General features: G+C 49.1%; 2 protein-coding genes across 5 annotated transcripts in view; one reads left to right on the forward strand and one right to left on the reverse strand.

Annotated features, from left to right (window-relative positions):
- The window catches only part of LOC100770289 (E3 ubiquitin-protein ligase ZNRF1), a 98,528-nt gene extending 83,497 nt beyond the window's left edge, over nt 1–15,031 (forward strand). Inside the window, exons 2-5 of one of the 4 annotated variants that reach the window (XM_027406044.2) lie at nt 227–322; nt 8,597–8,702; nt 10,753–10,844; nt 13,847–15,031. In XM_027406044.2, coding sequence (XP_027261845.1) covers nt 227–322; nt 8,597–8,702; nt 10,753–10,810 — 260 coding nt within the window. In that variant the 3' untranslated portion in view covers nt 10,811–10,844; nt 13,847–15,031. Of the gene's footprint in view, nt 1–226; nt 323–8,596; nt 8,703–10,752; nt 10,845–11,710; nt 13,120–13,846 lie in introns of those variants that run through there. The other 3 variants (XM_027406041.2, XM_027406042.2, XM_027406043.2) reach the window with 3 other exon arrangements.
- A 722-nt stretch (nt 15,032–15,753) lies between these two features.
- Nucleotides 15,754–20,093, reverse strand: Ldhd (lactate dehydrogenase D). Its single transcript, XM_027406040.2, has 11 exons — nt 19,661–20,093; nt 19,377–19,489; nt 19,024–19,165; nt 18,704–18,845; nt 18,408–18,567; nt 17,960–18,159; nt 17,736–17,864; nt 17,526–17,653; nt 16,861–16,951; nt 16,651–16,762; nt 15,754–16,566 (listed from the first exon to the last, which is right to left on the reverse strand). Exons 1-11 carry the CDS (start codon nt 19,730–19,732, stop codon nt 16,401–16,403), a joined length of 1,455 nt encoding a protein of 484 aa, XP_027261841.1. The 5' UTR covers nt 19,733–20,093; the 3' UTR covers nt 15,754–16,400.
- Between the last annotated feature and the right edge of the window lie 1,329 nt (nt 20,094–21,422).

The raw sequence follows: 21,422 nt of genomic DNA on the forward strand, positions 1-21,422 counted from the left end.
AGTTCTGTCCAATGCTGCATGGCACAGTACCCTAGTGAAAGCTGAAGGCTATGGAGAAAGGTAAAGTCTCAGTGACTTAGTGAAGGAGAAATTGGTTTCTGCTCTGTCCACATTGTCTCTGTCCAGAGCACTGATTCCACACAGTTGTTGCGGTTGAGTGTGTCCACACTGACTATGGTTATCTGGATTTGGGAAAGATATTTCATGCTGTTTTCCTCTCTTTCAGGTTTCAAGTGCCCCATTTGCTCTAAGTCTGTGGCTTCCGATGAGATGGAAATGCACTTTATAATGTGTCTGAGCAAACCTCGCCTCTCCTACAATGGTAAGAGCTGTCTATCTCGTCTGCTTCCTGATGTCAAGAGAAGTTGGACAGTTGGGGCCTAGCCTCCAGTGGTTGGGCTCTGTATAGTGTTCTTTTAGCAGCAATACCTGTGTGGTGGTAGAGAACCTGCTGTTCCAGAGAGCCTTGGTTATAAGTTGGGGTGGCTGGGGAATGATCAAGGAAGGCAGGTCCCTGGTCAGGGCTATAGTGGTGAGAAGGCTCTCAGCACTTTTGAGTATCATGTCCCTACTCAAAAATTTCAAGGACTAGAGATGAAGGTCAATAGAATGCTTACCTAACATGCACAAGACCCTGGATTCCATTTTAGCAACACCCCCCAAAAAATCATATTTTGTAAATTTTAGATTTTCCAACAAGATTTATGTTCTTATATCTCTTACTTGCTGGCCAAAGAATCCCAGTTGCAGGAGGGCATGTTATCTGTCTTGGTGCATGCAGCCTGAAGCCCTCTGGGCATGCCAGAAGCCAGCTGCAGGGCAGGCTGTGGCCCTGTCTTTCTCCCCAATGAGCCCCTCTTTTCTCCAGCAAACAGCCTTTCCTTCTCTCTGTGACTGCCATGCTCTTGGGTCTTTTGCTTTAGCCTTCCCCTGTTCAAGCTTGGCTTTGTCCCTGTTACCCATCTCTGCCTGGGACCATGGAAGGAGAGTGGTTTTCCCTGTGTCTCATGGCTTGCCACAGTCATGGCCTCAGTACTGTATGCTCTTCTGTCCCACAAGAAGACTGTTTTGTCTTGTGGGTTGCTAGCAAGAGCTCTCTGGAGACACTGCCTTTGCTGTCATAGCACAAAGCAGCTTCACAGGGGGCTTGGCCTGAGAGAACTTGGCTTTTAGAGTCGTTGGGGAGAACTGTATAATAATATATGTGACAGACAAAGTGCTGTCAGGACTATGCAAAACAGTCACCTGGAATGCTAATGTGGGAAATGGGGAAGGTGAGGGTCCCCAGCCCCTTTCCCAAGAAGCCAGGTCTCCCTGTGCACCATCACTAGAGTGCATGGCTGGTGCTGCTGGTCCACCTCACCAGCAGCCAAGGAAGTCCTCTTGGAGCAGTGCTTCTCAGCCTTCCTAACACTGCCATCCTTTGATACAGTTCCTCATGTTGTGGTGATCCCAGCCATGCAATTATTTTCATTGTTACTTCATAACTGTAATTTTGCTAGTGTTATAAATTGTAAGTATCTGATATGCAGCCCCTGTGAAAGGGTCATTCAACCCCAAAGGGATCAGGACCCACATATTGAAAACCATTACCTTACAGGAAGGGAAGGTAGGCTAAGACAGAGCCACTGTGGTTCCCCCTCTCATCCTTTTCACAAGCAGCCACCTCTCCCTGTCTGGGAGCTACAGACTTTCAGTTCAGGGATGTCTTGTAAGAGCCAGTCTTTTCCCACCAGAGGTAGGGAGGCTAGTTACCTCTAGCCCTTGAATAGAGCTTACCCTGAGGTGATGGAAAGGTAAGCCATGTCTGGCTCCTCTGTAGACATGACTAATGTAAAATGGAGGCTGTGAAGACACTAGATATAAAAGGACATTGTTTGGGGCCAGATGTGGTGCCTCTCGCCTTTAATTCCAGCACTCTGGAGGCAGATGCAGGCAGATCTCTGATACACAGAGAAACCCTGTATGTGTGTGTCTGGGGAGGGGTACTGTTTGCTACCTGGGTTTGTGTGTGACTAGAGTGCCCAGGATATGTTTTGAATTCAGACTTAGGCCAAAGAGTCCAAGGCAAGAACTCTGGGCTTGCTTGGTTTTACTGGTAACATATTCTACCTAATTCTCTATCACCCCAATCTCACTTTAGCTTATCAACTTTAAAAAAAAAAAAAAAAAAAAAAAAAGTAGCAGCAGCAGGTCCAAAAAGATGACTCAGCAGTTAGGAACTTGGCTGCTCTTACAGGGGACATGAATTTAATTCCCAGCGCCCATGTGCCAGCTCATAGACATCTGTAACTCCAGTTACAGATTCCAAGGGATCTAATGCCTTCTCCCTTCCACAAGCACCAGGAACACCTGTGCTACACAGACATACATACAGGCAAAACATCTATACACATGAATAAATCTTTAAAGTAAACTTTTTAAAAGAAAAGAGTAAGGAGGAAATCTCTGTAAGCCATGAACTCTTGGGATCTCTCTGTAAAAGGGCAATGTGAAGCTTGCTTCAGTGGTGGTGTAGTTGTTTTCTCATGAAAAGTGACCAGAGGAACTGCAGAGTTGGCTCAGTGGTGAAGAGCACTTGTTCTTGGTAAAGGACCCAGTTTAAGCCTCAGCACTCACATGGAGGTTCATCACCTCCTTGGACACCAGGCACACATGTGGTGTGTAGACATACATGCAGGCAAAACGCTTATACACCCAAAATAATGAAATAAATCTTTAAAGAATTTTAAGTGACTAGAGGGCTGAGAACGCAGCTCGTGGGTAGAGTGCATGCCTATGGTGTGTGAGGCTCATGTTTCATGTTCAGAGTAGGAAAAAGAGAGTGGAGAGAGAGTAAGCACTAGTGAACTGGAAAGCAAGCTCTGGGAGACCTACACGTGCACACACATTCACTCACACCTTCCACAGTCACCAGCACCAATTGAGGAAATTACTATAAAATTTATGATAGTTTGGTAAGATGAAATTTAGTTAACCACCAATGAAAAAAAAGTAAGAGCCTCCAAAATGAGGCAGGTATAAAGTAGTATTTTTCTTATTATGAGGGCTGGCCCAAGTGGAGGGTTGGAAGGCCTCCAGTAGTTGCCTGCCAGATTATTTTTTAAAATTTAGGGAAAGCAAGATCAGATTTACTGGTCCAACCAGTGCCCAGAGAAAAAAAGAACTGGCCCCCTCGTGCTGCTAGGGCAAGGACTCACACTTGGGAGGCCAGTGACCATCAGATCCCCCGCTGGAGGCACAGGGAGACAAGCCCTTCACAGCAGCCGTTACTATTCTTACCTTCTGGGCCCTCCTGTGGCAACCTAGGACTCTAGAAACTGAGGGAGTTACAGAGAAGAGAGGAAGGAGGTAAGGAGCCCTCTGGGTGAACTTGATTGCCTTCAATACCTGTATCTTTCTCTTTCTAAAATCTCTGGCCATCACACTGCCCGGCTAGCAGTACAGAAGCTCCTGAGATGGAGGTATGACTTTTCCTTAGCAGAAGAGCATTGTACCAGACAGAGGTGATGACTCCTTTAATTCCAGCACTCAGGAGGCAGAGGCAGTTGGATCTCTGTGAGTTCAAGGCCAGCCTGATCTACATAGTGAGTTCCAGCGAAACCCTGTCTTGACAAATAAACAAACATGGATGAGGAAGAAAGAGAAAGAAAGGAGAAATATTCCAGTGAGGCAGGTGTTCAGCATCAGGACATGGTGACCAACCCGTTGCTCCAGGAGATTCTGGGGTTCTGTTCTGGGGTACAGGCCCATGCCTGGCTTCTTGCTTTGTGATCTTCTCCGCCTTCTTTGCCCTGTGTTCGGATCTCTGAAAGTGCTTTTGTGTGAGCTCCTTCCTTTCTCCCTTTCTCCCTCCCTCCCTTTGCATTTACTATATGTCCCTGGGAGTGCACTCCCACATGTGGGTGTATGCCATTGCACAGTGGAGGCCCAAAGACAGCATAGTGGACTATGTGGATTCCAGGGATTGGACTCAGGTTGTCAGGCTCTGCAACTTACCAGTGTACTTTCTTGGAGGATGTGGGACATGCATGTGCACATGTATGTGGGTACAAGTAAAGGCCAGAGGTTAACATCAGATGTCTCCCTCATCTTTAGATTTACTTTTTTATTTTATGAATGTTTCACCTGCATGTATGTGTGTACACCAAATGATGCCTGGTACCCTTGGAGGTCAGAATAACGTATCAGATCCTCTAGAACTAGAGTTACTGATGTTGTGAGCCTCTAGGTGGGTGCTGGTAACTGAACCCAAGTCTTCTGCAAAACCAACAAGGAAACTTTACTGAACTATCTCTTCAGTCCCTTTTCTTATTTTTTGAGATGGGGTCTCTCACTGAACCTGGAGCTCACAGATTTGGCTACATTGACTTGCTAGGAATCCTTATCTCTAACTCTTTAGTGCTAGAATTAGAGACACATGCCAAAATGCTGGGTTTTTAGATAAGTGCTGGGAATATGAACACATATTGTGCCTAAGTGGCAGGCACTTTACCAACCAAGTTATCTTCCTAGCCTGTATAAGCTCTAATAAAATCCAGGAGTGTTGGGACAGGATACCTCTGCTGCTAGGAAACACTGTGCTTAAGATTTTTGTCTGGAGAGTAGGACATTCCAGCATTGCTAAAAAAGGAGTCAGAGATACTTTGGCCTGTCTGCCAACACATTGGGCCAGTGGCAGCTCTATACTTGCCAGAGATGAAATAAGACTAGACTCTCACCTGTGCCTAAGCTATACCTTCTGCTGGGTGTTTTCCCTTTGGCTTCCATCCTCCTTACTGACATGCCGCAGGGGAAATGTAGATGCATGCCCCTGCTCTTAGCCAACTCTGAGCTGCATCTTAGCCTTCCCTCCCAAGCCCCATTCCACCAAGAGTTCTGGGGCCCCTTGATGAGTGCCTTGCCATAGCACTTCATGGGTCAGCTAAGTTCTAGGATGTCAGAGACAACAGTGCTGACCCTCAGACTGCCCTGTCCATTCTAAGTACCCCCATACACATCAAAGAAATGGAAAGGTTAAGCTCCCTGTGAGATGGGTAGTATTTTTAAGCCACAAGGGAAGTCGCTCTCGTGGCCTGGACCTTTAAAGGAAACAGGTGGGGTGGCAAGAACTCAGGCTTGAGGGTAGTGGCCACTTAGCTGCATAAATGTCCCTCTTCCTTGGTCTGCAGGATTCTCTGAGATTTCTCTGAAGTTCTTGGTCTATAGCTGGCTCAGGAAAGCCTTTTCCTTCTCCTCTTCTTCCTCTCCCTCTTCTTCCTCCCCCTCCTCTTTTTCTTCCTCCTCCTTTTCTTCCTCTTCCTCCTCCTCCTCTTCCTCCTCCTCCTCGGCTTTTCTGTGACAGATGACAGGTATCAAAAGTGCCCTACCTGAACTTAGAGAACAGAGAGGCCTCCTCCTCCATCCCTACGCATCACAGGCTTTACGTCTCCTGTTTGGGCTGTTCTGAGTTGGTTTCCTTGTGTGGTCAGAGGCCCTGGTAGTAGTACTGTCTGGTACTAGCCCAAGCAGGCCACACCTCCCCATGGGCAGTGACATTGGTTGGAAGCAGCTCCAGAGGCACCAAGAAAAGAACAGAACCCAAAGGCAAAGCTCCCCTTTGCTCCTCTCTTTTCACTGTCAAGAGTTTGCTGACCTTCCTCCTCCAGGGCCCTGGACATGTCAGGGAGCACTTGAATTCTGGCTTTGTGCCACAGAGTCCCTTTCAGGTGAGTGTGGAAGTCTCACAGAAATGCTTGATATCCAAGCCTCTGCTTCAAGATTCCAAATCCCCTTTCCAATCCCAGGGACATGAGGTAGCTGCTCGTTCTCTGAGCCCTGATGATTGAATCCAGAAGTTTTAAAGAGACCTCTTAAAGAGCCCTCTGCTCCCTGGGTTCTGGGCTAGTTGTGGGCACTACTAGATTCCCCACACTGTCAGATTCTAAGCCTTCCTTTTTTCATTACATTGCGGGGGTGCTCAGAGGACAACTTGGCAGCAGTTGCTTTTCTCCTTTCACCATGTGCATCTGGAGAGCAAACTCAAGTCTTCAGGCACCGTTATGCACTAAGCCATGTTGACAACCCAGATTCCAAGCCTCTTATTCCTTCAGGCCACCATAGAACCTCCAGATGGCCTTTCACAGCCTCAGTCCCAGTGCTTTGTGCTCCCTGCTTTGTGTCAGCCTAACAGGGCAACTACAAGGTTCTGTTCTTCATACCATGCTGCAGACACCAAGGCTGGCTAGTAAGGTACATAAAATTGCTTTGTGAAGAGGCCATAAAAAGTCTACTTTAATCAGCAGGTGTTTAAGTCTGGGTCTGCTAGTCCTTCATTGACAAGTGTTCAAAGCTCTACCTGTGGAGACTAAATGAATCATCCTTGTTTTCCCCGCTCTTGTTTGATGTACATTTTGTAGAAAGAAAAGTCAAGTCAGTCCTGTTGAGGAAGAAAGCCTCTGAGCCCAATCTCCATATCTTCTCCCCACCCCACACTAGTACCCTGGGGGCCACACGGACTCTCAGAGCAGGTACAGATGGAACAATGAGCACAGACTGTCTGGAAAGCTGTTGGGGACACAGAGGAGTTTAATTTGCTCCTTGAGTTCACTGCTGAGTTACCCACTGGTAGGGTGATTCCGAAGAAAAACTGTTTTGCAATCTGGAAGAAAGGTGGCCAAAGGGTATGAAGGATTATAGTCTGAAAGCCCATGTCAGGGGTTAGATGTCCCAGAGAATGGGGAAGAAATGACTAAGGGTACCTCCAGAACAACTCCACCTCTAGACTGAGCATATTTTTGTTCTCCAGCATGTTACCATGAAAAGCATCAGGCATATCAAAGTTGAAAGCCTTTGTCCCTTGGGTCCTGCATTGTGTTATATCTCCTTTGTCTGTCTTACCTTTTGAACACATTCTCAAGTAAAATGCAAATTCTAGTTGTCTTAGTCACTGTTCTATTGCTATGTAGACTCCATGACCACAGCAACTCTTACAAAGTAAAACATTTAATTGGAGCTGGCTTACAGTTTCAAGGGTTTAATATTAATACATTATCATGGTGGCAAGAAGCATGGCAGCATGCAGGCAGACATGATGCTGGAGAGATAGCGGAACAGCTATCTGAAACAGCAGGAAGAAAGAGGCACTGAGCCTGACTTGAGCATTTGAAACCCCAAAGCTCATCCCTAGTGACACACTTCCTTCAGTAAGGCCATTATCTCCTAATCCCTGTCAGGGCACACCACTTGCTAGTGACCAAGCATTCAAATATATGAGCCTATGAGGGCCATTCCTATTCAAACCACCTCATCAGTGAACTTTTTAAAATTTATTTTCGTTTGTTTGATTGGTTTGTTGTTGTTGTTGAGACAGGGTTTCAATGTATAGCCCTGGCTGTCCTGGAACTCACTCTGTAGGCCAGACTGGCCTCCTAAGTGCTGGAATTAAAGGCATATGCCACCACTGCCCAACTGAATATATTTTATGGGTTCTTAATAGTTTTCTTTCCACCAAAATAATTAGGACTCAAACAACAGTGAGAAGAGAGGTCACCACAACAAAGGACCCCAATCCTGGACCATTCTCAAGTCCCCTGACATATGTTTTCTCTGGGTTTCCTCATTCACAAGATGAACATGACACTGTGTCCCATGCCTAGCTTGGAAGATCCTGCAGCTCAAAGGAAAACATAGACACAGAGTATCATTATGTATTACTATTACCTTTTGGGACTGATGCCCCATGGGGTGGAAAGTGATCTAAGCTCGCCTTCCTGAACAGCCATAGCCTGCTCATTTGGTGTTGTGTTATGGTTTGGGGGGACTTGGGTGTGATCCATGTCACCTCTGCATTATCAGGCCTGTCTGTGGCTTTATTGGAGTTTAGTGTAAACTTTCTCCTTGGACAGTCTCTTTAGTCTGTTCTCTGTACATGTTGCCCCACATCTAATCTGAACCCCACATCTAGACTAAAGGATACTTACAGCCTTGTGGAGATACTCAATAGTCACCTCTGGATTCATCACTCTCTATTCTTCCCTTTTCCTGTGAAGTCTCTTAATGGCATATGCAGGCTATTGCCTGACCCTTGTTAGCACATGTGCTGTTGCTCCATGCTCAGAGTTGGCCTCCAGAGTGAGCTCCCTTTTCCACCTCTAGTGCCTCCTGGCTAAGCAAAAGAGATGAGGTTCAGCATAGCACAGCACAGCACAGCACAATTCTGCCCTTGGGACTTGATTTCACCCCTGCCTAGGACTCTTTGAGTCTCTTTGCAACCTGTCTTAGCAAACTTCTTGAAGTTCCTGGGTGTCTGACAGTTTCCTTTGTCTGGAATGTAATCCCTCCCACCCCAGACTATGCCTTTGGCTCATATTACTGTGAACTTCTCCAAAGATGTCCTTGAACAGTCTGAGTAAGCACTGTTTTCTTCCATACCCCTGATGCTTGGGCTTCTGGGTCAGAAGGCTCTTCTAATGATTGCGTATTCCTCCCATTGCTGTGTTCCCTAGCACATGAAGCATAGTGGTTTAGATAATACAAGTAGTTCTAGACCTGTGTTTGCTCTGTGCCACCCACCCGCTGGAGATTAACCCTGTTGGTCTCCTTGTCTCTCTTACAGATGATGTGCTGACTAAAGATGCGGGTGAGTGTGTGATCTGCCTGGAAGAGCTGCTTCAGGGGGACACGATAGCCAGGCTGCCTTGCCTGTGCATCTATCACAAAAGGTACAAGGGGTAGATTGCCTTCACCAGCCATCCAGTCCTCTTTGGTTATGGGATGGCCTGTATACCCTTTACTCTCTGATAGGAGTCAGGCATCTTCCATGCTGGTGGGAGGCTCAGTCATTGCAAGGGCAGGGGGGAGGTGAATTGCCCAAGGTTCAGCTCTGCTTCAGCAGTTCAGATGGTAGAGCCATGGGCAGACCTAATTTAGATCCCACCTCTGAACCCTATCTGGCAGAGAGAGAGGTAGCAAGGGTAGAATGGCTATTCTTGCTGATCTGCACAACACCCTCCTCCCCCAAGGGCCAGGAGGCAGGAAAAGCCACTACCTGTAAGTACCAAAAACTGCTATAATTAGCCAGGTCAAGATTTGTCCTTTGCCTTCAGCAGTATCCTTCTGGGGTTTTTGTTTGTTTGTTTGATTTTCTAACTGGAAAAATGACACCTCCTTGCCCAGGACAGGAGTACACCCTGTGTTCCTGTGGCTACCATCTGCTTCTCCAGCCCACAGTTTCCTAGTATGGGGGCTTTTCTAAGCCCAACCTATGACTATTGGTCTTTGGTGTCATAGCTGTGCCTGGTGTGTGATTGACTTACGGGGGAACTGTGGTTCTTGTTTTGGTTACCACCATAGATCCCTGTATCATCCCAAAGGGGCACTAACCAGAACCAGGAAGACATAAGCAAATTATCTGTTTGGTTACTCTCTTTAAAAATGCCCAGATGTGGGTTTACACATCAGGACAGTTTCTTGAGGCACTTGCTGTTTCTTCTTTGATGCAGACAGACCTCTATAAACTCTAGAGAGTGAGGCCTTCCTACACTGCTTCCCAGGCTTCCTTATTTAGCAGTGTCAAAGAGCCCAAGGGTCTAGCTCCCCTTCCTACTGTTGTAGCTAAGCTAGGAAGGCTTGGAGCTCCTGAGAGGGGTGCCCTCATCGCCCCAGATCTGGCCATGCTTATCGCTGCCAGCCTCTCATCTGGTCCCACTTCCTGCCGCTCCTTAGAAACAGGTAACAGGCTACCATATGTAGTCCACCTGCTTTCACCTTCTTAGTGTTAACTGTTGCTGTCCTGGCTTCTTGTACTTGGGATTTGGGCCACTCTTGTCCTTTCTGCAAAGTCAGATCTACCAGAGCCTGCCCTACTGCCCCTGCCTCCTGCTGAGCCAGGATCATTCTTGGATTTTTTTTTTTTCTTCTTAAAAAACTTATTTATTTGATTTATTAAGGCAGGGTCTCACTATGTAGATTAGGCTGGCCTTGAACTTACAGAGATCACCTGCTTTTGCCTCCTGAATACTGGGGTTAAAGTTGTGTACCACCATCATACTCACCTTATTTTATTTGATGTGCATATACTTACATGATGTGTGTGCCTGGTGCCCACTGAGACCAGAAGAGGGCATTGAATCCCCAGGAGCTAGAGTTAAAGATGTTTGTGAGCCACTATGTGAGTGCTAAGAACTGAACCTTGCTCTTCTGAAAGAGCAGCTAGGGCTCTTAACCACTGAGCTATCTCCCCAACCCCCAGGGTCGTGTGTGTATGTGTGTGTGTGTGTGTGTGTGTGTGTGTGTGTGTGTGTGTTAGTGTTATAATGTGTGTGTGTGTGTTATAATATGTGTGTGTGTTATAGTGTGTGTGTGTGTGTGTGTGTGTGTGTGTGTGTGTGTGTGTGTGTATTAGTTTTAAATTGTGTGTATGTGTGCGCATCTGTGTGTACATGCATCTGAGTGCAGGATCCTACCAAGGCCAGAGGAGTCAGATCCCCCTGGGGTTGCCTTTATGGGGCTGTGAACTGAACTTGGATCATCTGGAAGAGCAGTGTGCACTCTCAATCACTGACCCTACTCTCCAGCTCCACCTCCACCCCTGTACATTCATCATTCTTGATATTGTTCCCTTTCCTGCAGCAACGAGTAATGATTTTCCCCCGGGGTCCTTTCAGGAGAGATTTAGAAAGTCCGTCCCGAGAGTCTAACCCCTTGACAGGCGCCCTTGGCAGGAGCAGTGTTGTCAGCAGCTGATGTGTCTCCCCTTGGTACCCACTCCAGCTGCATAGACTCCTGGTTTGAAGTGAACAGATCTTGTCCAGAGCATCCTGCTGACTGACCCTGCTGGGCTGGCTTGCTGACTCCTCTCAAAGGTGAGCCTATAGTTGGTGGGGACTCTGGACTTAAAGGGTCAAGTTTCTGGGAGCTGGGGGAGAAGGGCCAGGCTGCCTGATACACACCCCTCCAAGGAGAAGCAGAAGCAGAAAGACAGGAGCAGTTCCCAGGATGTGGAGGAGTATCCTGGGGAAACATAAGAGAGGACAGTAGCATACTCGTGAGGAACTCAATGCAGAGGTGGAAACACATTGCTTTCCCTAAGGAAAGGCAGGACTATCCCCTGCAGAGTGCATTGGCTGAAGCGGAAGAGCCCCAGCCAGGCTCTGCAGCTGTCTCATTCCAGCAGCTGTCTCATCCCTGCTCACCTCTTAGAGGCGGGCTCCATGGGCCCATTTCTCTAGAAATGGAAAATGCTAAGTAGAGGGCTTGTGGAACTTACACTGTCCACTGCAAAGTGCTTGTCTGAGGTCTTTTCACCCGCTGGCCACCTTACCCCATTTCTAGGGAATCTGGGGGTTCTGGGCCATACTCAGCACAGTATCACAATGACAGCAGGCCAGCGTGACAACTCCCTCCCACACATACATAGGTGTCTCCAGTGTAACTGTTCATTTCCTCCCCAGGCTACCTTGTTCCCTGCTGACCCCTCTCCTGTCTCCACCCTACCTGTGCTTTCTGAGGTCTATGCTAGCATTCTCTCCCCCCACTTCCCTCCCTCCCTCCCCCCTCTCTCTTCTCCTCCTTCCCTTTCTCCCTCTCTCTGCCCCCTCCCCTTTTTCTGGTAAACAAAGCATAGGTGCCAGTAAAACCAATAGCCCATTTCCACTTCATCTCATATCCAAAGGTTTGGGGGGATCTCTTTTCTTCTCTTTCTCTCCTTTGTTCTGTTTTCTTTTGTTAGGTTTATTTTATTTATTCCAAGTAAATGCCCAGACCAGCTGACGGTGTCAGGCAAATCAGGGACATTTGCTCTTTTTACCTTCACCTCACAATCTGATGACAAGGGGAGAAGACAAAGCAAGGGTGAGAGTGAGGCAGAGGGATTGGACTCTGGCTTCAGAATGCAGGTCCAAATTGCCGGCATGATGTTTGGCTTCCGGGGGCCTTCCTGGACTGAACCAGCTGCCCCTCCCGACCAGCCTGCCCTCAGGGGGCCACACTGCTGCCACGGTGAGATGCAGCAGCAGCTCTCGGCCAGATGGAGCACGACTGACTTCTTCCGACCCACACAGGAACAGACAGCCCTGTTCTGAGAGGAGGCTCCTGGGACACTGGACAGAGCTGAGTTTGGGACACCAGAGGGAACAGGGCACCCCTTCTGCACTGACTTCCAGAAAATGGTCCTCCCTCCTCCCTGAGGACACCCAGCTGGATGAGAGCGAGTCTGAGAGAAGAATGAATTGACCTCTATCCTTCCCCTCACCCTCAACCCAGGAGGGAAAGGGCATTTTCTTTTTCACCTTTGAAAGGCGTTGTGGGTCTGTCTTTAAAGTGTTTACAACAACAACAAAAAAATTATATAAAAAAGTCTAGTGTCGACTGGTGTTTTCCCTCGTGATGTTTACAGATTGCTGTTTGCTGCCCAGCTAACACCCACTCAGTGACAGAACCAAGCATAGCCATGTCTTCACCGCTAGCACTGACAGCGGGCAAGCGGGCGGGCACACGGTCACTTCCTTTGCCCAACGCCCCAGTTGGTTCTCTGTGTCACCAACCTTTCTACTTTGGGAGATTTGGGTGTTTTTTGTGTTTGTTTTTGTTTTCTTTTCTTGTTTTTTGTCCCATCTTTCTGGCTTGGTTTTGCACTTGTCTCCCCTTAGTACTCTGATATCTTGATGTCCTTGCCAAAAAAGAAAAAGGAAGACAAAGAAGAGCCCATCAAGGGTACTTCCCCAGGCCATTCCCATGTCTTCCCTGCCTTTCCTCCTGGATCTGGTCCAATCAGAGGCTTTAACAATCACAAATACACTGAAAGAAATGCCTGGACATTTTTCTTAGGCCCTTGTGGGTTTTTTGTTTTTTTGTTTTTTGTTTTTCCTTCTTCTGAGAAAACTTAGACTTACTAAAGGAACATGTACTGCTACCCCTCTCAGGCACACTGAGAATATTTTAGCCATTGGTGTTCACACGTGGCATCAGCCCATGCAGGATAGGTTTCTGTATTTATATATTAAAATACAAAAAAAAAAAAACCTTACAAAATGTTTTAAAATTGTTCAAAGCTCGGGAGAAAAGCTTTTCTTCATCAGTCAAGGTGTTTTGATATGGTATTAAAATAATGTCTAATAAAAGATGCACCGTGTGATCTTATTTTAATGAAGTGTTGTTACACAATCAAGAAGTGGAGAGCAAAGGCCAGTTCCCTCTGTCCACCTCCCTAGCACAGCTCTTCTTCAGCACCTGTAGTGGCTCTCAGCCACACCTGGGCAGAGAGACTGGACAATGGTGGTTCAGGTGTGTCTTTCAAGATTATGAATTCTTAAGCATGGTGGAGTAAATTGTCAGTCTACTGTCAATGCTGATTGTAATGGAATGTTTCTGGGAAGATACTCAGGGGCAGAGATCTTGCACTCATCAGGTTCTGCAAGGTTGTGGGCACCTCTGGGTGCCAGCCCAGCCAGTCCCTCACCACTTCTGCTCCCCATCCTGCATTCTGCTCGCCTGTGCTCCATCCACAGCTCAGTGCTGACTCATGGGCATGCTTCACTGAGGCCCAGAAAGAGGCCCTGTTTTGGAGCTGTGCCAGCTCACAGTCCCTGAACCAGAACCAGTCACTCAGCCTCATAAAAGTTGGCAAGTTGCAGGCTGGGCAGGAAACTCAGGGCAGGGGGCAACAATGTGTGCCTGCCCGACTCCTAGCCAGGTTCCAGGAGTTGCATTTCAGGGCCTCCTGCAGAGCCAGCTAAGGAAAGCTCTGGAGCAGGATGGCTATATATCTCTGCCATGACCATTTCCAGACCTGCCCCAGTCCCAACAGGCCCTCGAGTTTGGACTGTGTTGCTGCTGTTCTTGCTCTGGGTCACCTTTCTTTCCTCAGATGCTTCCTGAAGCAACTACTCTGCAAGGACATTTGTTGGAGGCCAGTGGACACATGTGAGCCAAGGCAGTCAGGCAAGCTCAGAACATAGTGCTTTCGAGCCCAAGTGTTGAGACCTCGGGATCTGAACTGTGAGCAGCACTGTTAATACTAGAAACTGGAATGTCTGTACTGGGGCACTTTACTTCTTGGCAGAATGGGGAGGAAGTAATTTCATCTGAACTTGCTTGGTTCCTTGCCTGTGAAGTGGAGTGAGGGTCAGAGATATGCCCCAAGGCCTGGCACATGTGCAGCAGGCTTCCTTGTTGCTTTGTCATTGCAAAGGGAGGGCACTCTTCTATTCCCAGCACCGCCAGCTTCTGCCTGGCAACTGTGTCTCCCTGTTCTATATATAATCCTACCAGCAGAGCTGGCGGGGCAGGGCCCAGCCCTGAAAGCAATCTCCTTGTCTGACCCCTGGGCCTGGAGACAGGCTTTCTGTGCCCACCTTGGCTGTGTGCGCCCGGCTGCTTTGGCAGTGCTGTGGCTGAGTCTGGTGGTTGAGTTGGTTGGGGCAGCACTGGGCCCCACACTGGGTGCTATTCTAGGCTCTCTAGGCGGTGCTCATTTCATCCCCAGTGACTTCCACCCCCACCCGGCACACCAAAGCCCTCTGTTGGCTGTCATGTCCTCTAAATGTGGACCCAGATTTGCCAGTGCCTGGTGTGAGGGTGGACTAGGCTTGTCTGGGCTTCCCAGGTGGCACTTGTGTTTGTCACCTGCCATCCAGACAACTCTCTAGAATCCTATGTTGCTCCTGCTCTGCCTTTCTGAGAGGGAAGAAAATACGCAAGAGCCAAAAGATGGGTTCTTCCCCTTTTTGCTCTTAGGAGCCCAGAAAAACCCGAGAGCTTCAGGAGCCCCTTTTGAAAACCGCCCATCTGATAGCCATTTAGTAGTATTGAAGCTCATAGGAGAATGTCCTTCTTAGGAGATAGATGCTGAATTATATAGTTGAGTGATTTCAAGAAATGCATAATCTAACCCCAGAGGGTTCCTCCCCCCAAAAAAAATACACAAAGCAAATAAGGCAAAAATGTCCATTGTTGAATCTTCGACAACTGATATTCCAGTGAATAGTGTACTTGTTCTTTCAACTTTTCTGTATGTTTGGAGTTTTCTTTAATAAAAGAAATTGTGGGGAAATGGCTGTTTATTGAGTGCCTACTAGTTGCCTGTTACTAGAGGGTTTGTGTAGGAGCCCTGCCCAGTGGAACTCAATTTGGGAGAATTTGTGGGAGGGGCAAGCAGTCTGTCTCTGGGGCAGGGTTCACTCGAGCTCTCTTTCCCTGGTGATAGAGCGATGATGTTTGGATTTCTACACCCTGCAGTGGTTTGGGAGGAAACCGTGAGACAGACATCACAGAGAAAGGGTCCTTGGAACTGAAGTCAGACTGAGAAAGTAATGGGTGGTGGCCTCTGCCCAGGAGCATGGTGGGAAAAGTGGTTAGGAGCAAGGAGGTGCAAGAGGCTGTTGTTTGACCTGCCTGTAGCTCCTTCCTATTTTCTTGTTTTTCCAACCCAAAAACCGAGGAGTAGGGGATATGGTACTACAGTTGACTGGGACCCACAAGAGGTAAAAGGTCTAGAGACTGACCACCTGGCCCTGGAAGGTGGGTGGCCCAAGGCTGGGAACTGAAGCTACTAGCCCAAGAGTGTGGCTGTCCGTAAGCAGATGCTGTTTCGGATTTGTGGAGTCATGTGCCCTCTTGTGGACTTCTGGAGAACAACTGCCATGTACCTCCAGACAGGCGCTCTGGCCAGGGAATCTCAAAACTGCCAGGCCCCAAAGTGAACAAGACCCTGACTTTGAAGGTAAAAGCTGGTGAATAATGCATTATACCATGGAGAGTGTAGTACGCAGAAGATGGTGTCATCTCCATTTTTAATAGCCTGTGTAGCAGCAGTTTGAAGAGATTGTTCCAGTCCCAGCCTGGTGGGGAAGCTGTCCTAAGTAACCTCCACCACAGGTGGGCCTTCTGCTTCAGGTACGTCAAAGCAGAGGTGTTGGGACTGGCTTTCTTCCAAAGATGAACTCCATCCACCTTCCCAGGCTACTATTAGTCTGAGAGGACAGGCCCCAAACAAATGGCTTAAGGGGGAGAGGATACAGCTGCAATAGGGTTCACATTTGTGGGTGATGGGGACAGGGTGAAGGCCTGACTGTGTGGAATGGAAGACTCCTTCCCTGTGCAGAAAAGGGGTGTTCTAGCCCTGTGTACAGGATGAATCATGATGCTGGACACCAACAGGAGAGGCCTCCACAGAGGGATCTGATCTTAGGTTCGGAGTAGACCCACACCATCTCTGCCAGCCAGGAAGAAACACCGTGGGTTTTCTACGGGAGCAAAAGGCTCACAACGGCAAGGAAAGAGCCCCGGCTACAGAGAGATACCTGGCAGGCAGAGATGGCATCAGTCATTCTTTTTCTTGCAAAGTCAGTGGCATGAAGAGAAGGTCCAGAAAAGGGGCTCTGCATCCTGGGGGTTATGGGTCACCAAGTGTTCCAAGTTCCTCATAACACTTTGCCTGGGTTCATGAGACCTCGGGGATCCAGTGTGTCTTTGAGCTGCCTCATAGTCTGCACGCCCACTGTACCAACTTCTTCTTGCAGCAGCCGCCGCTTGCCCAGCCCGATGCCATGCTCTCCGGTGCATGTCCCATGGAGTGCCAGGGCACGCCTAGATCAATTGAAGGACCCTCAGCAGCCTCTTCTCTGCCTCTGCCCTCCCCCAACCCCGACCCTTCCCGAGCTCAGCCCTTACCTGCCCAGGTTTTCTGCAAAGGCCTTGACCCTGCTCTGCTCCTCTGCATCATCTGGGTTAACCAACATGATGCAATGAAAATTGCCATCACCCACATGCCCAACGATGGCTCCTGGGGGCGCAGAGAACAAAGCCATCACCGCTAGCCTCCTTGTCCAGGCCTTGGCTCACCCCCAATGCCTCCCAAACAACAAGTATGTAGTACAGAACCTGTGAGTTTTGAGGCCTTAAGCTCCTCCTTGGTCTCTACCACAATCTCCGGCAACCGAGAGATGGGCACACACACGTCCGTAGAATAGGCCTGAATCAGAAGGCAAGCTTGTGTGGGTCTCCCTATCACCTGTTGCCTATCTACAGGTAAGCAATCACTGTGGCTCAGGCCTAGGGACAGCCCAAGGGATCTTGATGGCATAGAATGAAACATCTAGCCTTTGTGTGTTCATTAGCCCAGGTCTCCATTACTCCCCTGAATCCAAGTCTGGACCACATGCAGATTCACGGCACCCCACCCTACTGAGCTTCACAATCTGCCCAGAGCCCAGCCTTCTCTCCTGGGTGGACTGCCTCCTTCCGATCCAGTTTATCCCCTAGGAGTCCTTTCCTCTGTGTTTAAAATTCCAAAGGGCTCAGCACTGCACCTGGAGCTGGCTCACATGAAAATTCCCAAGTTTTGGACAAGTTCTCCCTCCAGACTGGTCGGGAGTGCAAGGTGCAAAGTGCAATGCTAGGTGCAATAGTCTATAGTCCTAGTCCTCATGTCCACTCAGCCAGCCCTTGGTGAGCCTCAGCCTTCTCTATGAAGTAAAGTAGTGGGTTGAGGAAAGAGATTATGGGCCAAACTGCAGATCCCACCTCCACCCCAGCCCCCAGCTCACCTTCCGTCCAGGAGACAGGGCCAAGACTGCATACCAAGCATTGTGCCTTGCTGCCCAAAGTTCGCTGCGCTTTTCTGCCTCCTTGGCCCAGGAGAAGTGAGAGCCCCCATTATCCTGAGTGATTGCCTCTGCAGTAGGAACAGAAAGGCTGATCCTTAGTCCTGCACTAGGACAGCCCAGGCCCCACAGGCACCACCCTCCCCAGCACACCTGTGCGTTGTAGCTGTTCTGCTAATGATTGCTGGGAGCCATGGAACTCCAGGAAAAGTGTGGGTGCCACGGGGCAATTCAATTTGCTGTACCTGTTGCAGGCATCCATCATGACATCATCCAGGAACTCTGGAACCAGGGAGGGGGCTGGTTAGGTGAGCCCTGGCCTTCTGTGGGGGCATTTTCTACAGAACCCACCCCAACTGACCCAGTCCTTAGCTCACCAATGCGGGCCACAGGCACTGCAGATTGGAGGATCTGAACTGTGCTGTCCACTGCAGCTTGAACACTGGGGAATGCACAGGTGGCTGCCACTGTGGCCTCAGGTGCAGGGTGCAGGCGCAGGGTAGCAGATGTAATGATGCCCAGAGTCCCCTCTGAGCCCACAAAGAGTCCCGTGAGATTGTAGCCAGCCGAACTCTTCCTGGGCCGAGGGACACAAAGGTAGGTGAGTGTCAGGACATGTGAGTGATTTCTGTCTAGAAGCCTAAAGCTAGAAGGCAGGCTTGGACCGAACTCCTACAGCCCCAGTTGTCGTCAATGTTTGATTTAATGACCAGATAGGCCTTGCACAGGGAGAGTCACTGTCACTGGCCCTCCAGACAGTTAAGAGCCTTCCGAGTATCACTCACCTATCCAGGAGGCCCCGAAACAAGGCCAGGCATTGCTCACCTATAATGGCGACCCCGGCCCGCAGTGTGAAGCAGCCTGCCATCAGGCAGCACCACCTCCAGGTTGAGCACGTTGTGGCGCATGGTTCCATAGCGCACAGCATTGGTGCCTGAGGCCCCTGTGGCTGCCATGCCACACAGAGAAGCATCTGCACCTGGGTCTAAAGGAGAAAGTGCTGCAGAGGGCAACTTGGGAAGCTCTTTCCCTCTTGTGGGAAAGATGGGGTCCTCTGAAGTCTCCCAGACAGCGCCCCCAAGGCCTCAGGATCCTGAGGAAGTGGTTAGTCCCAGGCCTACCAACAGGAAACCAAAGGCCACTGTCTCGCAGGTGGGTGTTGAGAGCTTTCCGGGTGACGCCAGGCTCCACCACCACAGAGAAGTCTTCTGTATTCAGCTCCATGATGCGATCCATATGGGTCAGGTTCATGCACACTCCACCCTGGTAGCAGGGATGCCAAGAAGGTTACCCAACTAGGTCTCTAGGCCAGGAGCAGCCCCTAAGACTCCATTCTGTGGCTGAGGCCCCCAGAAGTCACACCAGAGCTCTAGGATAACAGGTGGAGGAGTCATAAATGTGCCATGTGTAATGGGCCTGGGCGCAGGACACCCCACTATACCTGCACAGCGCAGACTCCCCCTTCAACACCGGTGCCAGTGCCAAATGGGATGATGGGAACACCTTGGTTGTAGCACAGGGTTGCCAGTTGGCTGACCTGGTCCACATTCTGAGGCCACACCACGGCATCAGGAGGTTGACACCTAGAAGCAGGCAGGCCTCAGAAGTTTGGGAAGGTGTGGCAGCCCCTCGCCCTCATTTCCAGGAACCTGGAGTTTTCCAGGGACCTGAGGACTGGGCCTCAGCAGATGGGGTAGAGAGCACCTCTCTAAGGAGCATGCCAGCACATTCCAAACAGGTGGCAAGAGACAAGGACAGCCCAGGACCCTAGGTCCCAGCAGCAGCTTTTGATACCTGTGCATTGACTCGTCGTGCCCATGGTGCTCTCTGACGGCAGAAGCAGTAGAGACATGGGGGCTCCCTACAACTGCCTTCAGAGCCTCCACAAAGTCCTGGCTGAGTCCTCCCTGCCGGAAAGAACCGGTGCAAGGGTCATAAGAAAGATAACAGGAGCCACAACCCTGCCCTGTAGCAAAAGAATGTGAGCTGGTCATATTGCAAGATGACGTCACAGAACCCCGAGAAATTCACACCGGGCTCCCCACCCTCCAGGACCCCATCCACATATAGACATATACCTGTGACCCCCTGGAGCAGTAGCCCCTCCAGGGAGACAGCCTCTGGGTTGCCACTCGAAGGAGCTTAGCCATAGCCAGACCACAGCTAAGGTGCGAGTTCTAGGACGGGGAGGAGGCAGTGCCCGCCAGCCTCTAGCTGGGACCAATGGCCGTACTGGGTGGAGCCTGTTTAAGGTGGAGCTAGCTTAAGGTGGTCCCTGCAGATCTGGAAAACAAGGACAGCAGCCGCTTCCATGCCTTAAAAGTCAAGTGCTTCCTGTAGCTCTTCAAGCACAGACTCCTTGTGTGGAGACTTTAAAAGTCCCACTGATTCCTTGGACTTCTCCGTCTACACTTCCAACTTCCTCTTCGACCTCTAGGCTCTAGTTTCCCTTTTCATTCCAGAGCTCAGGCCAGGTTCATGACCTTGACACATACACTGCACCCTGAGATATAATATGCCTGCGTCTGAAATAAGTATCACAAATAGAATACAAACAGGGATCAAGGTTCGAAGACATTCAGTTAGTGCCAGACAACCCAGGGTACAAGCCATTTCTCCAGGCTTCAGTTACTTTAGAAGGGTTGGCACGGTGAGTCCTCTTTTTGTTGGTGTTGGCTTTGACAGAGAGTCTTGCTACAAAGCCCAGGCTGGCCTCAAAGTCACAATCCTCCTCCCTCAGGCTCCCAAGTGCTGGGATTATAGGCAAGCACTTACCATGCCCTATGTGGCTTCATTTCAACATTTCCCCCCTTATCTCTGAACCGTGTTTCTCTGGAGACAACACTGATTATCTGATGGTTTGATCTCAACACAAGGATGGAATCTTTTCTCCTTGGTCCTATCTGATCCCATGTTTTGTGCAAAAGGGGCAGGGTGACAGGCTTGGTGGCGGTTTGAATGAGAATGGCCCCACAGGCACATATATTTAAGTGCTTGATCTCCAGTTGGTGGGACAGTTTGAGAATGATTAGGAGGTGTGTCATACATTTCCAGTTAGCTTTCTCTGCTTCTCTCTGCCTCCGGCCTGCGGATGAGATGTGAGCTCTCAGCTACTGCGCCAGTAATATGCCTGCCTGCCTGCTTCAGTGCTCCCTGCCATGATGGTCATGGACTCACCCTCTGAGTTCTAAGCCCCCAATAAACTCTTTCTTCTATAAGTAGCCTTGGTTATCGCATCTCATCACAGCAATAGGAAAGTAACTAAGACAGATGTCAAGGAGTTAATGCCAATAAAACCCTTCGTAGTTAATTTTAAGCATCTGATAGGTATGGAAGGAGTGCCTCTTTAGGTCAGGCACGCCTAGAGTCCACCCTATTTCTCCTGTGATGATATCTTGGCATCTTCAAAACTTAGCTCAGGTCAAGTTTAATGGAAGCAGAGGCAGGAGGATCGCTGTGAGTTCAAGGCCAGTCTGATTTCCTGGACAGCCAGGTCTATGTAGAGAGAGAGAGAGAGAGAGAGAGAGAGAGAGAGAGAGAGAGAGAGAGAGAGAGAGAGAGAGAGAGAGAGAGAGAGAGAGAGATATTTAGGCCAGCCAGGGCTGCATAATGTCTCAAAAGGGGGGGGGGAATACAGGTTTTTTAAAAATGCAATCAACAAAAGCTGAAAATTAAGTACTTATTTAACTAGGTACTTACTCCATTCATTAGACATTGGAACGATGTCTAACGCTTTTTGTAGTTGCTAGGCAGCACTGCTCAGAGTGCATAGTATTAATGAACATCTTTGCTTAAAGAGAATAGCTAGGAGAACTAGAGAGATGGCTCAGCTCAGTGCTC

The sequence above is a fragment of the Cricetulus griseus genome, chromosome 3, assembly GCF_003668045.3.
Source record: "Cricetulus griseus strain 17A/GY chromosome 3, alternate assembly CriGri-PICRH-1.0, whole genome shotgun sequence".
NCBI lineage: Eukaryota > Metazoa > Chordata > Mammalia > Rodentia > Cricetidae > Cricetulus > Cricetulus griseus.

What these genes read in the sequence shown, in the direction of transcription:
- Ldhd (XM_027406040.2), bottom strand. Translation starts at nt 19,732, where the DNA reads ATGGCTAAGCTCCTTCGAGTGGCAACCCAGAGGCTGTCTCCCTGGAGG. An exon ending in CACGACGAGTCAATGCACAG is followed by an intron (nt 19,166 to 19,376) that starts GTATCAAAAGCT and finishes GCCTGCTTCTAG; the next exon opens with GTGTCAACCTCCTGATGCCG. An exon ending in CCCTGTCTCCTGGACGGAAG is followed by an intron (nt 16,952 to 17,525) that starts GTGAGCTGGGGG and finishes CTTCTGATTCAG; the next exon opens with GCCTATTCTACGGACGTGTG.